The 13937-nt window shown below is 45.6% G+C and overlaps 1 protein-coding gene across 2 annotated transcripts in view; it reads left to right on the top strand.

Annotated features, from left to right (window-relative positions):
- The first annotated feature begins 2198 nt into the window (after window positions 1–2198).
- Window positions 2199–13937, top strand: part of tsc22d2 (TSC22 domain family 2) — an 88222-nt gene continuing 76483 nt past the window's right edge. Inside the window, exon 1 of one of the 2 annotated variants that reach the window (XM_038815231.1) lies at window positions 2199–5707. In XM_038815231.1, coding sequence (XP_038671159.1) covers window positions 3828–5707 — 1880 coding nt within the window. In that variant the 5' untranslated portion in view covers window positions 2199–3827. The remainder of the gene's footprint in view (window positions 5708–13937) is intronic. The other variant, XM_038815232.1, reaches the window with a different exon arrangement.

Genomic DNA, 13937 nt, shown 5'->3' on the forward strand with positions numbered 1-13937 from the left:
GAGGTCATGGGTCCGAAAGGTGCTGTCAAAGGTGTGCTGCAGTGTGTGTGGATGCCACACGCTGCTGCTGCTGTGTGTCAGTGGTCGAGAGAGTGAATATTGAAGGTGCTAGATGGGGTGCCAATCAAGAGGGCTGGCTTGTCCTGGATGGTGTTGTTGGAGCTACACTTGTCCAGGCAGGTGGAGAGCATTCATATTCATGTATCATATTCAGATTATTGGGCAGCACAGGCCTCAGTGGTTAGTACTGCTGCCTCACAGAGCCAAGGACCCAGGTTTGGTCCTGGCCCCGGGTCACTGTCCGTATGGAGTTTGCACATTCACCCTGTGTCTGCGTGTATCTCACCCCCACAACACAAAGTTGTACAGGGTAGATGGATTGGCCATGCTAGGTTGCCCCTTCATTGGAAAAAAAATCATGTTCAGATTGATAGATTTTTGGATACTAATGACATCAAGTGATAGGGGAGGTAGAAAATCAGCCATGATTTGTTTAAATGGCAAAACGGGGGCAGCAGTAGCACAGTGGTTAGCACCAGGGACCCGGGTTCAATTCCGTTCTCAGTGTGGAGTTTGCACTTTCTCCCATTGTCTGTGTGGGTTTCCGATTTCCTCCCACAGTCCAAAGATGTGCAGGTTAGGTGGATTGACCATGATAGAATTGCCCCTTGGTGTCCAGGGATGTACAAGTTAGGTGGGGTTACGAGCGTAGGGCAGGGGTCTAGGTAGGGAGCTCTTTCAGAGGGTCTGCACAGAGTCGTGGGCTGAATTGCCTCCTTCTGCTTAGTACAGACAGTCATGAACGCAGTTCAGTCCATCATGCAAGCCTGCCTCCTATCCATTGACTCCGAGTACACCTCCCACCTGCCTTGGGACAGCAGGCAACATAGTCATAGTCATAGAATTCACAGTGCAGAAGGAGGCCATTCGGCCCATCGAGTCTGCACAGGCTCTTTGAAAGAGCACCCTACTTAAGCCCACATCTCCACCCTATCCCCATAACCCAATAACCTGACCCAGGACTAAGGGCACTTTTAGACATCAAGGGCAATTTAGCGTAACCAATCCGCCTAACCTGCATATCTTTGGATTGTGGGAGGAAACCGGAGCACCCGGAGGAAACCCACGCACACACGGGGAGAACGTGCAGACTCCGCACAGACAGTGAGCCAAGCCGGGAATCTAACCTGGGGCCCTGGAGCTGTGAAGCAATTGTGCTAACCACCATGCTACCGTGCTGCCCCAAATATAATTAAAGACTCCTCCCATCTGGGTTATTCACTCTTCCATCCTGTAGGAGATAAAAAGTTTGAGAACATGCGGAAATAGATTCAGAGCTAGCTTCTTCCCTCTCATACCAGACTCCTGAATTGGCCCTCTTACAGACTGCTGACCTTTAATAGAACATAGAACAGTACAGCACAGAACAGGCCCTTCGGCCCTCAATGTTGTGCCGAGCCATGATCACCCTACTCAAACCCACGTATCCACCCTATACCCGTAACCCAACAACCCCCCCCCCCCCCTTAACCTTACTTTAGGACACTACGGGCAATTTAGCATGGCCAATCCACCTTACCCGCACATCTTTGGACTGTGGGAGGAAACCGGAGCCCCCTGAGGAAACCCACGCACACAGGGGGAGGACGTGCAGACTCCACACAGACAGTGACCCAGCCGGGAATCGAACCTGGGACCCTGGAGCTGTGAAGCATTTATGCTAACCACCATGCTACCCTGCTCCACAACTTCTCTACAGTTGTAGCACTATATTCCGTATGCATCACCCGATGTCTTCGTTTATGTATTTACATTGTGTATTTATTGTATGCCCCATGATTTTTCACGTATGGAGCGATCTGCCTGGTCTGTACGTAGAACAATACTTTTCACTGTCCCGCAGTACACGTGTCAATAAGTCTAAACCTGTGGAGATTCTACGAACAGCCTTGATGGGCCGAATGGCCTGCCCCAGCTCCCGGGTTACTATTCCCACACACTGGTGTCTGGTAAGATGACTTGGACATGTGACAGGTGGTCATTGACATTGAATGCAGGACGCCCAGCCCATTGCGCCACCGGATGAAGGTATCCAAATCTGCGCCTCCAGGCAAGTCGACACAGTGGCCGTGGGGCGGGGCCTGAGGGATGACGGCACCGGGACGTGCGTGGTGACGTGAGCACGTTCCCAGGGTACCGCGCAACGGTGTGACAGCCATCTTGGTTTGAGTGCAGTGAGGGAGAGAGAGAGAAAGAAGGAAAGAAAGAAGGAAGGAAAGAAAGAAGCTGGGGCTCGGTGTGTGAGAGAGAGACGGAGCGGGAGGGAACCGCGACCCAATAATACATAGAGCAATAAAATATAAATAACACCCCCCTGTCTCTCGCTGCCCTCTGTTGTGTGTGTGTGTCAAACCCTCTTGCTGTGCCCTAGGCCCCGGCTCCAAAGGCTGCCCCCTCTCCCCCCAGCCCCTCCGACGGGAAGGCGGCGGATGGCAGCGCTCGGCGGCTCCGGTTAGCGATCGCACATCACCGCCTACCCTCCCTTCTCTCCTCCCTCCTTCCCCTCCCCGGGCAGTGAGGAGGGGGAGGCTTCCCCCTCCCCTTAGGAGGTACAGGAGGGAGGGGGGAGGTTGAGGGGAGGGGGAAGGAGGGGTGGGGGGGTAATAGTTCAGGGGACCCATCCTCTCTGCGACACCGGACCTGCTTTAACCTGGGGGAGCCGGCCTCCTCCCTCCTCGCTGCTTCAAATTTGATTTGTGTGTGTGTGGTGTGTCTGTCTGGTGAGGGAAACAGGAACGAGAAGAGAGGAAGGAAGGAGGGGAGAGAGGAGGAAGGGGTGGGGGGAAGGCAAAGAGCGGCTGCTGCTTATTCCGGGGAGGGAGGGAGGACTGACTGCCTTTCAAAACCCCGGGGCTTTAGCTTTGCTTTCTCCATTCGACCAGAGCAGGCTCCTCTCTCCTCCCCCTCGCTCACACCCCCCCTCTCTCGCCCTGTCTGCATTTTTCATCGACCTGTGAGCAAAGAGTCAGAAGAAAAGAATCTGAACGACATAATTGGGAGTTGAGTTTTTTTTGAGGGAGGGATTTCTTTTTTCTCTCTCTTCTCCCCCCCCCCCCCCCCCTTAATGAAAAAGAGGACCCGAGTGAGCTGCCCGCAGTGCTTGGTAAACTGGAAGAAGAGGATGGTGTGCCGCGGGTGACTAATGAGAGGGAGCTTTTGGAGTCATCATCCACACGTTGCTAAAGTGCGACCGTCCCCTGCTGAAGGAGGAAAAGTAAAGCCCAGGATAAGTGCGAGAGGAGGGGGGGGGAGAGCAAGAGAAACGGAAATCTTCTTGGTATCTCCCCTGTCCAACGATGCTTGGGTTGTAACCCCTCCAAAAAAAAAGAGCAGCAGAGATGGTTTGCTTCAGACATTGTTCCTGACTGTGTTAAATCATCATTCTCTGGGGGTGTGTATGAGACACACCGAGAGGGAGAAGCTTTACAGAACAATCTACAAACTAAAAGATTTGACTTTTATTTCCCCAATTCAAGAGGGGAACTTTTATTTTTTTTCCTCGCTCTACCTTTTTTTCCGGCTTGGATGTTTATTTCCACCGCAACCAGGATGGTCTCTGTGAACTGCTGTGAATTGTAAAACGGGGGAGTGGGGGAGTGGGGGGGTGGGGGGAGAAGGATTGGAGCTGGTGTTTGAAGACACTTGTGAACTGAATCGCAGACTTTTATTTGCGGCGGAGGAAAGACCGAGAAGGTGAACTCAAAACTAAAAAAAAAAGGGCTCGACTGGAAATCTCCACATAATATATTGTGTGTGGGGTGTTCAAAATGCCGGTTAAAAAGAAGAGCGGCTTCCAGATCACCAGCGTGACCACGGCCCAGGTGGCGGCCAGCAGCATCACCGAGGACACGGAGAGCCTGGACGACCCGGACGAGTCCCGCACCGAGGACATCTCCTCGGAGATCTTCGACGTCTCCTCCCGGGCCACCGACTACGAGCACGGGGCGGAGGTGTGTGACCGCAGCTCCTCTGACGAGACCCTCAACAACGTGGGCGAGGCGGACACCCCCGGCACCACCTCGCCCAACATACCTCACGACCGGGACGCGGTGGGGCAGGCCTTCGGAGGGCGGCTGCCCCCTCCCGCCGCCTCCCCTGGGGGATGCGGGGGGACGGTGACCCCGGCCCCCCCCGCCAGCGGCGGGCAGCCTCCGGGAGCCACGCCGCCTCCCTCTACCTCGGGCAGCGGCACCCCGCTCACCATGCAGCCGGCCGTGGCTTGCACTTCCCGCTTCAGGGTCATCAAGCTGGACCACGGCTCGGGCGAGCCCTTCCGCAGAGGCCGCTGGACCTGCACCGAGTTTTACGACCGCGACTCGGACGGCACCATCCTGACCCGCTCCGCCGACAGCATCCGGCACAACAACAGCAGCACCCTGGAGCAGCAGTGCGGCGACAGGGACAGCGGGCTGGGGGCCACCAACAGCTCGGTCATCCTCCCCGCCGTGCATGGCACCGAGTCCCTGGCTGACACCTCCCTCAGTGCCACTATCATGCAGTTGGCCCAGAGCGACGTGATCAACCAACAACAAAGTTTCGCCAAGGGGCAACAACCAGCTTCTCAGGCTGCATCCTCCACTCAAATATATACCACACCTGCGATGGCTGGTCAGCAACACCAGTCACAGGTAAACCTGCAGAGTAGCTTGGGGCAGCTGAGTGTCCTACAGACCGGGATTAATGGCAAGCCCATCCATACACCCAGTGCATCTATTTCCCAGACCAATTCTCAACAGACTGCTAATATCCCTGCTCCCCAGCCTCAGCAATTTCAATTTTCTCAGCCCCAGCTTCCACGTTTACTGCCATCTCAGTCCACTATTGCAAACAGCCACACGGAATATATGCAACATCTGCCCATCATGCAGGGTCCAGGAGCTATTCAACATCCATCACCGGGAACAGTAATTCCGAATACTGCAGCTACTAGCATATCTGCGAGTCAAGCAACAAGTCATGGTCCGTCATTGGTGATGCAATCTTCTGCCAGTGGAACACAAGTACCAGCCCAGAGCTGTGATTTAGTCAATCAGGGTGGACAAGGGATACAGAATGCTCAGCCAGGTCCTGCACAGGGCCTGATGTTGCAGCAACAACATTTGGGGTCATCAGGTGTGCAACAACATTTAACCCAACAGCACCAAGTTTCTGGTCTCCAGTCTGGAATGGTTAGTCAGGTGTCTGGGTTACCCAGTGGACCTCTCAATGTGGCGGCTGGCATCCAAAATGTGCCTAGTACTGGTGTTTCAAGTGTACCAACTGGCGTGTCTGCTGTGGTGCCTAGTGCATCTGCCACTTCTGTTACTATGCCAAGTATTCTAGCAGCCATGGTTCAATCACAGTTAGGTACCCAGGCACTGATGACTGGGAGTACCGGTCTGATGCAAGGTTCAATCAATTTAATTTCAAACGTGTCACAGACCAGCCTCTTCCAAACACAGCAAGGTACAGGCCATCTAGAGGAGAGGCGAAATTCAGAGCAGCTTATACCTCAGACATCTCAGTCCAGTGAGAGCAAGCCCTCTGTGAAGCCTCTTATTCCAGAAATTCTTGGTAATCCTCTGCATTTGCAAGTGTCTAGCCCAATGAACAGCCTCTCAAATTCTGTGTTCTCTATACCTATACAAATCGATGGAGATGATGACAGGTATGATTTTTCATTAACCTATTGTTTGAATGGACTTTTGCCTTGATGCATTCTATGGATCTGCTGGCCGTCTGGTATTGAAAATGGTATGCGATTACTAACTTTTAATTCTCTCACTCCTTTCTCAAAAGTGGCAGCTTGTGCTGGGATGTAGTTTCACAGTTACCAGCACCCTCTGTTACCTTACTAAGCAAGAGTTCACGTAACCTTGAACAGTAAGTGTAGGTGGGTTTAATGAACTCTGGGAGCCACTACAGCTGAGCCCAATCATGTACTTTCCAGCATGGTACACAAAATAGCATGCAGAAGTGGGAACAGTGTTTTACTTTTCCCATTGGATAGGGGCTGGAGCAAATTGAGTCACTTCTTTGCTGCTACCCTGTTGACACAGCAAAGACAAGGGATCAGAGATAACTATTCTGAAATGAACTAACAGCTTTTGTGTGTGTGTTGATTGAAGAGACATCCAGGAAACGGATTATGTCAGTGAACCTTGCCTAATGACCCACCTTTTGGGACTGCCATCAGTTGTCCTGTTTGAGCAGTTGGTAGCCTTTCATAGAGCCATGGCAAAATTTTCCATTTGTGGTGTGGAATTGCATATGTGATCAGTCGATGTGTTACCTCCCTTTTTTCTAATAAGCTTAATTTGCTGGAAAAATCATCTCCTGTAATAAAAATGCGCAACTACCCTAAATATTTATATTGCGGATTTCGAGAAATGATTTTATTGCATGTAATAATATAGTTGAGGAGGAGCGACAGATTCAATTTTATTGCTTTCTTTAGATTATTGTGGTCATATTGTTACATTTTATAATTAAATAGTCTGTTAAAATTTGCCCAGCCTAATTATTGTATATATGCAGTAATGGGTCCTGCTAATTGAACAGCCCAATATTTAACTATTCAGTTACCAAATCTCCTGACAGTTAGAGGTTTAGAAGTATTGTTTGATTCGGCCCTAACCGCGTCTATGAGATGCTGTTTCCAACAAATTTAACAACCCAGTCATTTAATTCAAGCCCTGCATTTTAATTCCTTTATACTCAGCTGAACTTGAGTCACAAAGTATTGATTTTGGTGTATCTGGAAGTTTTCCTCTAGGCCTCTAATTGGATATCGATGTCTATTTTCTCCATACAGATTTGCTGCAGAAAAATACTAACACCACAGTAATTATCCATAAGTTATGATTTTGAACTTAACGCTGTAAGGTTTCTGTTAGCATATTGTGTAAAATTAGTCTTGGAGAAATTTCCTTTTTATTGTGGAGGGCAGCTCACTTTATGGCATGGCAAAAATGCAAGCTGGTGATTTTTGACATGATATCACCATTGATTATTCTAGAAACCTTTGTAATACCAAGAAATGAGTTAAATAGTATTCCTCACCTTATCACTGTTTATACTTGATTCTTTTGTCCGCTAAATGAAAGTTGACAATATGTAGAAGATCAGATTATTTTTATAATACTAATTTACACAAGACTCTGTTTTCAAGTAAGGTTTTTTGTTCTCCTGGACTAGCTACTTCAAATACCTTGAACTTTAGGCCCAAGGGGATATACCTGTACACTTCATATTGGTACTCTATGCTACAACAAGGTAAAAAGTGGTGGTGTTTCATAGAGTTTCTCCTTGGTAGTAATAATCCCTAATTTAGTTGTGGCCCCGATAAACAATTTGTGGATTTTCACCTATGAATTAACCTGTAGCAAGAAGACATTTTGGTTGGCGAGCATGAGTGTAAAATTAGAATTGAATAATATTTTGCACCTTAGGAACTGCATCAAAACTGAATGTTGCATATTTAGGAGCGTTATAGTTGTCAATGGGTTTTCTTTGACCACATTATGCAAAGAGTATAATATTTCATATTTTCTAGTCTTTAATGGACTGCTGGTTTGTTGGTTAACAGCTGTGGTTATTCACTCTTTGTGCATTCAAATGAGAGATTGTTTTTTTTTGCACCACTAGTGATGTACGTGTAGAGAAATTATTTTAACAGATCTCCACAAAGTGTAACCAGCAGACTGTGGGTTAGCAACAGTATTATTTCCACTGAATAAAATTGTATCCCAAGCGCTAGAGCTGATTCAAAGCCAGGTAAACCAGAGTACAGCTGATTTTAGTTAGAACAGGCTCCTTACCTTGCCAAAATAAATATTGGATATTGAATATGGTCAATAAAAAGAATTGGTAATAATTGGCCTATGATTGCATGACCTCGTTAAGCTACATATTGATGTCGTTGTCTGCTGTCGTTGAAAAGACAGCCAAGCGTTGCTGTTAGCTTTTCTCAATTACATGCTTACATATATTAGAAGAAAATAATCAAAGCATCGTGACTGATTGGGGTGCAACTTGTGCTGTTTTTAACTAATTTCAGTAACTATTTCATATAAAGTCTTCAACCAATTTCCTGCTACTTCAGTGCAACTGCTACTTTAGAGCACTGGTTGGGCACTCCACTTAACTTGTTGATTATTCAAATTCCTTAAAAATGTATCCTCAAGACTAGCTTTGGGTTCTGTGTTCACATGGGTGTGAGTTGGTTGCAGTATTGTCCCAGGAATCTTTTGAGTTCAGTTGTGCCAGTTTCAGTTGTGCCAGTTTGGTGTATATGCTGCAGTAGAGACTTTGCCATTTATGCCAATGGAAAATTGTGCCAGTACTTGGGGTCCTTTGAGTGACATAGTACCAGTATATAGGAACATAAGAGATACGAGTTTTAAATCATTCAACTCCTCGAGCCTGCTCCACCATTAAACAATGGTGATCTATCTCAGCTACATCTTCCTGCATGATCCCCATATACCTTCAACCCATTCGTATCTGAAACTCTGTTGATCTCTGAATATACTCAATGATTGCTATTCGCAGCTCTGTTATATAAATTTCCAAAGGCGCACAGCCCTTTGACCAAAGAAATTTCTGCTTATCTCAGTCCTAAGTGGCTTATTCTGAGATTGTAATGTCTAGTTCTGGACTCCCCAGTCATGGGGAAAATCCTTTCAGCATCTACCTTGTCAAGCCACAAAGATGTTGTATCTTTCAGTGAGATCACCTCTAATTATTCTTAACTCTGGGAAAAACAGGCGTAGTCTACTAGCCTAATATTGAAGAACTTCCACAAATCAGTGGAACACTTTGTTGAAATTAGATACCAAACAAGTTCCAGAAATTGTTTAAAACAGCGTAACTATGTAAAACTAAACAATCAGGTAAGAAGTAGTCTGAAGCTCAAATTACATTAAATCTAGAAATGTCCAGTTTATTGAAACCAGCTACAGACCATGGGACTGATTAGTAATAAACTTGCATAACGCACCTGGAACTGGGTGAATGATGGTGGTAAAAGGCCATTTTTATTCTTGTCAGTGATGTGTTGCCATGGATTATCTTTATGATGTGTGTGTTGGGGGGGGGGGGGGGGTGTAGAGGAGAGGGGAACTTGTGTAATTTACTGATTGGGGAAGTGCTATGCTGTTGTGGGACAGCATTTTTCGATAAGATGTTGGGTTTCTGTTTTGTGAATAACAGCGATTATATGCTGCTGGTCTCCAAGGCAGACTGTAACACCATGCCTTGGCTAATATTTCTCAATGTTTCTGTTTCTGAAATAGGGCCAACCACATAACCTGCGTACAGTAGAATCAAAAGTAAGGGGAAGTTAATTATTGGCTATGCTTTAAGTGGGCGGAGGACAGACAGGAGGGGGAAGCTGAGGTTCGTGGAGAATATCAGTGTTTGTTTTTTTCGGGATGTTGAAAGATATGCTACTTTTGTTGCTCTTGTCAAATTTAAAGGGAAGTGTTCAAAATGTATGTTCATGTGCATCAAAAGACCATACTTCCATATACATACGTCCAGGTATGTGTGCTGCATTTCACTGCATGTGAACTGTGTACATCAGTTGTGCCAACTGATAGCAGCAGCTCGCCATATGGGAATGAAGACATAGTACAGATAATTTTCCAGAGATAGATAACCCCTGTGAACTCTGGGCTGCATTCCAGAATCACAGTGAATGGTTACAATTGTGAGTCCTGCCCCACAGCAAATGGAGGCTTGTGCCCTATGTATGCATATCCTTGTAATTGTAAGTTTAATTGAGGGGAGTAGCTTGTATTTATTGCCACTAATAAAGTGTAGAATACATAGCCAATGTTATTGCTGACCACCTAATGGCAAAGAGGATGTTTATAATTCTTTTTTATGAGTGGATGAGTCACTGGTATTGTAACCTGATATCTGGTGGTTGGTTAGTAGTCTTCGGAAGGAATGTAAACATCAGTATGTAACTCCAGCAAATAATCTGCAGTTAAGCTTGGGTGCCCAAGGAAGTTTTGCCCATTTCACTTTGGTGTCTTTTTCTCCTCCTATTGCATAGGTATTCACATAGATATGTGTGCTGTGTTTGTTCTTGTGTGATTGTACCTTGTGGTCAGTCGCTTGGTAGTACAGAACTTGGAGAGACATGTTTCTGAAGGTTTTTTGTCTTGCATTCTTCGGGACATTTAGCATATGGTCAGTATTATGCGGGCAAATTCTCTCTTTGTGTTTTTCCCCTACCTCAGTTGTCCAGTGTTCTCCCTCCCCTAAAGGTGCAAACCTGTGCTTCTGTACTGCATCAAGGGTACTGTTAGCCCGCTGATATCTCACCTAGCTGGTGGATGTTGGCTGGCTGTTCTCTAAGTAGCATTATACTTGAGCCTGTTAAACAGCCAATCTATTTTATATCAACATTGAATATTTCCAGACAGCAGTTTCATAATTGGCTCAGTTTAACATGATTCTTTGGGCAACTTCAGTGTCATCTGGTTCTGCAGGTTGAACTGCCTTCTGTGCTTAACTAGGTATTGGATAGTGAACTCATATGAAATGTGGAGCATATCTTGTTAAGCTTGTATGTGCAATATTCTGTAAAGGATATAAAAATCGTTGTGTGTGTGTGTGCGCGCATGTGTGTCAAACTCTATTCTCTTCTCCGGTACAACACTCCACTAATGTTGTGTCCCACCCACTACATCACAATCAGAGAGCGATGGTTCTTAACAAATAATTATGGCATTGGACTTTTAGAAATGTAAAGCGATGGGTGTCACTTTGACCAGTAGAACTGTCTTTCTGCCAATTCATGTTGTCAGTTAATATATTGAATCTATCTTTTTCATTAACAAAAATGGCATGACTGATAATTACCCTGTGTACCAGTCTATGATGTGACTGCTGAGCACATTAAAAGAAAAGTTTACTTGTTTGCAGTTCTTTTTTAAAAAATCTATCCTGATCACTTCAGCAGTGTTCAGTTTAGAAACAGTACCTTTCTTAATGTACCAAAAAAAACATGACTGAAAGAAATATAAAGCTGGAAAGGAGACATGTTGCTGAAGCTTTTCATCTTGCACTCGTCAGGATAAATGCAGGAATGCCAAATTTTAAATCATTGCAAAAATTTATACTACAGGAGAAAATGGTGCTTATAAGTTGATTCTGGCCAAAGCATTGCCACGGAGAAAGCAAAGGGGATTATAGGCTTCCCGTGCTTCTGGGTAATTCAAAAAAAGGTACACGGTTTGAACATAATTCTTTTGTTTGCGGAGAATTGGTTCCCTATGTATGAATGCATGTTGTTTCTAGCAAATGTAAACGAGCTATGTTATAAACTCAACTGATTATCTTAAAATGGTTGTTTATAGGCAGCACAGTGGTGCAGTGGTTAGCACTGCTGCCTCACGGAACGAGATCCCAGGTTCGATCCGGCTCTGGCTCACTGTCCCTGTGGAGTTTGCACATTCTCCCTGTGTTTGTGTGGGTTTCATCCCCACAACCCAAAGATGTGCTGGGTAGGTGGATATGCCACGCCAAATTGGCCCTTAATTGGAAAAAATGAATTGGGTACTCTAACTTTATTTTTTTTAAATGGTTGTTTATACAGCTATTAGCACACTCCGGATTATTCAGCAAGTGCTGTCCAATTGTGGAATTGCATCTAGTGGTAGACGTATTGTATGGCTAGTTAAATACAGTAGTCCCCCTTTATAACGCGGGTATTGGGGTCCAAGACAGCCACCCGCGTTGTATCCGAGCCGCGGATATCCATGATGGGGGTTTTAAATTTATTTTAAAATCTATGCTAGCGCTTCCCATTGTGAGTCTACGGGGGGCGGGGGGAGAGGTCAGACCCCCGTAGACTCTCAATGGGAAGCGCTAGCATAGATTTTTAAATAAATTTAAAACCCCCATCGTGGATCCAATTAAAACAGTGTCAATTTCAGCGGCCGGCTGATTGCTTCAGTGAGAGAGCAGCTTCCCTCTCCGGATCAAAGTGAGCCGGCCGCTGAAATTGACACAACTGACAGTTGGGGTCCATAAGCCCCCCCGCGGTATATCGCGAACCGCGGTATTGCGGAGCGCGGTATAACGGGGGACTACTGTAGTCTTTTCTCTTGCCTATTATGAACACCTGGAGGACTGTGTTGTCTGAGGCCAATCACACAGTCAGTCAGCACCCTTTTCTCCTGTAGTATAAATTGTGGTGATTGTCTGATATCTGGAGCCCTTGCATTTGTCCTGATGAGTGCAAGATGATAAGTTTTGGGAACCTGTGCCTCTTTTCAGCAATTGCTAAGTCCTGTAATACCAAGTGACTGAATATAAAGTTGATTTTGGCGGCCATGGCATGGGATTAAAGCTATTCCTGTAGGTTTACTGTTTTTGATTTCAAGCAGTCAAATTATGTTATGCCTCAGTGTATGCTAGTATATCTCCAACGGCATTGATCATGGGCGGTTGGGTGTATCTCCTATGATGCCAACATGGTTTTGTTTTCAAGTCTTGTAGTCATTTGAAAGGATTTGGTTGTCCGTCAGATTGAATGGTCATTGGAGCCCTTGGGGAAAGCACCATTTTGGGGCTCAGGAGATTTCACCCAGGTGCATTTCATTCCTCTGTCCAGAAGGCACCTGGAACACAAGGTTGCAGAGAATAAAAATATAAAATAGGCAAGAGAACAGATATCAAGATGTAAGAGGCTGGTGAGGATCGTAGATTATAAGTTGGGTTTTGAGTAGGTCTTTAAGGTTTGGAGAGAGGTGGGTGTCTTTCAGGAGGGAGTCCCAGGCAGGAAGGAAGCGATAACTCTTTATGAATGGTTTAATGGGCAGCACGGTGGTGCAGTGGTTAGCCCTGCTGCCTCACGGCGCCAAGGTCCCAGGTTCGATCCCAGCTCTTTGGGTCACTGTCCGTGTGGAATTTGCACATTCTCCCTGTGTTTGGGTAGGTTTCGCCCCCACAACCCAAAGATGTGCTGGTGAGATGGATTGACCATGCTAAATTGCCCCTTGATTGGAAAAATGATTTGGATACTCTAAATTTATTTTTAAAAACGAAGTAAAGATGGATCACACAATATGAATGGCTGAATGAAATAAAGATGGATCACACAAAAATCCATATTTGGTGCTGAAGGCTGTAGGAAGTTCTAGAGATAGGGTGTGTCAAACCCATTGAGATATTTGAGGGCCAAGAGTTCAATTTCAGTGAGACACCTTGTGCCATTGTAGGTTGGTGAGGGCAGTGGGGTGGGAAAGGAAGAATAACTGCAGCAAAGGATTTTCTGTACATTTAAGAGAATCACTGCTGGAGTAAAATGTTCTATTTTAACTGACTGTTGCATCCAAACATGTATGACTATGGTTGTAGCAGTGCTAGGCAGCATGTCAGCAGATTGTTTCCATTACCTCCATGGCAGTGCAGGGATTTTGCTGATCTTTTAAACCTTGACAATGACCGTTGTAAACTGCTCCTTTCCAGAATTGATTGGTAGCAGAAACTGGCTTGAATAAATTATTATGGCCGCACTGTACAAGGGAGTTGGGAACAGTGGCATCAGCTTTTCAGTTCTAAATTCCTGGAATATGTATGCAAATTATTTACAATTTAATTGTAAATTTAGATTGTCTAAACTTGGAACATTGATTTGAAAAATCACTTCCACATTTCACCCTTATTCAGACCTGTATTTTGGAAGGACTTCCTTATTTTTGTTTTACAAATGATGGGATTGGATTGGATTGGATTTGTTTATTGTCACTTGTACCGAGGTACAATGAAAAGTATTTTTCTGCAAGCAGCTCAACAGATCATTCAGTACATGGAACAAAAGGGAATTAAACAAAATACAAGAAAATACATAATAGGGCAATACAAGATATACAATGTAA

The sequence above is a fragment of the Scyliorhinus canicula genome, chromosome 13 (genome assembly GCF_902713615.1).
Source record: "Scyliorhinus canicula chromosome 13, sScyCan1.1, whole genome shotgun sequence".
NCBI lineage: Eukaryota > Metazoa > Chordata > Chondrichthyes > Carcharhiniformes > Scyliorhinidae > Scyliorhinus > Scyliorhinus canicula.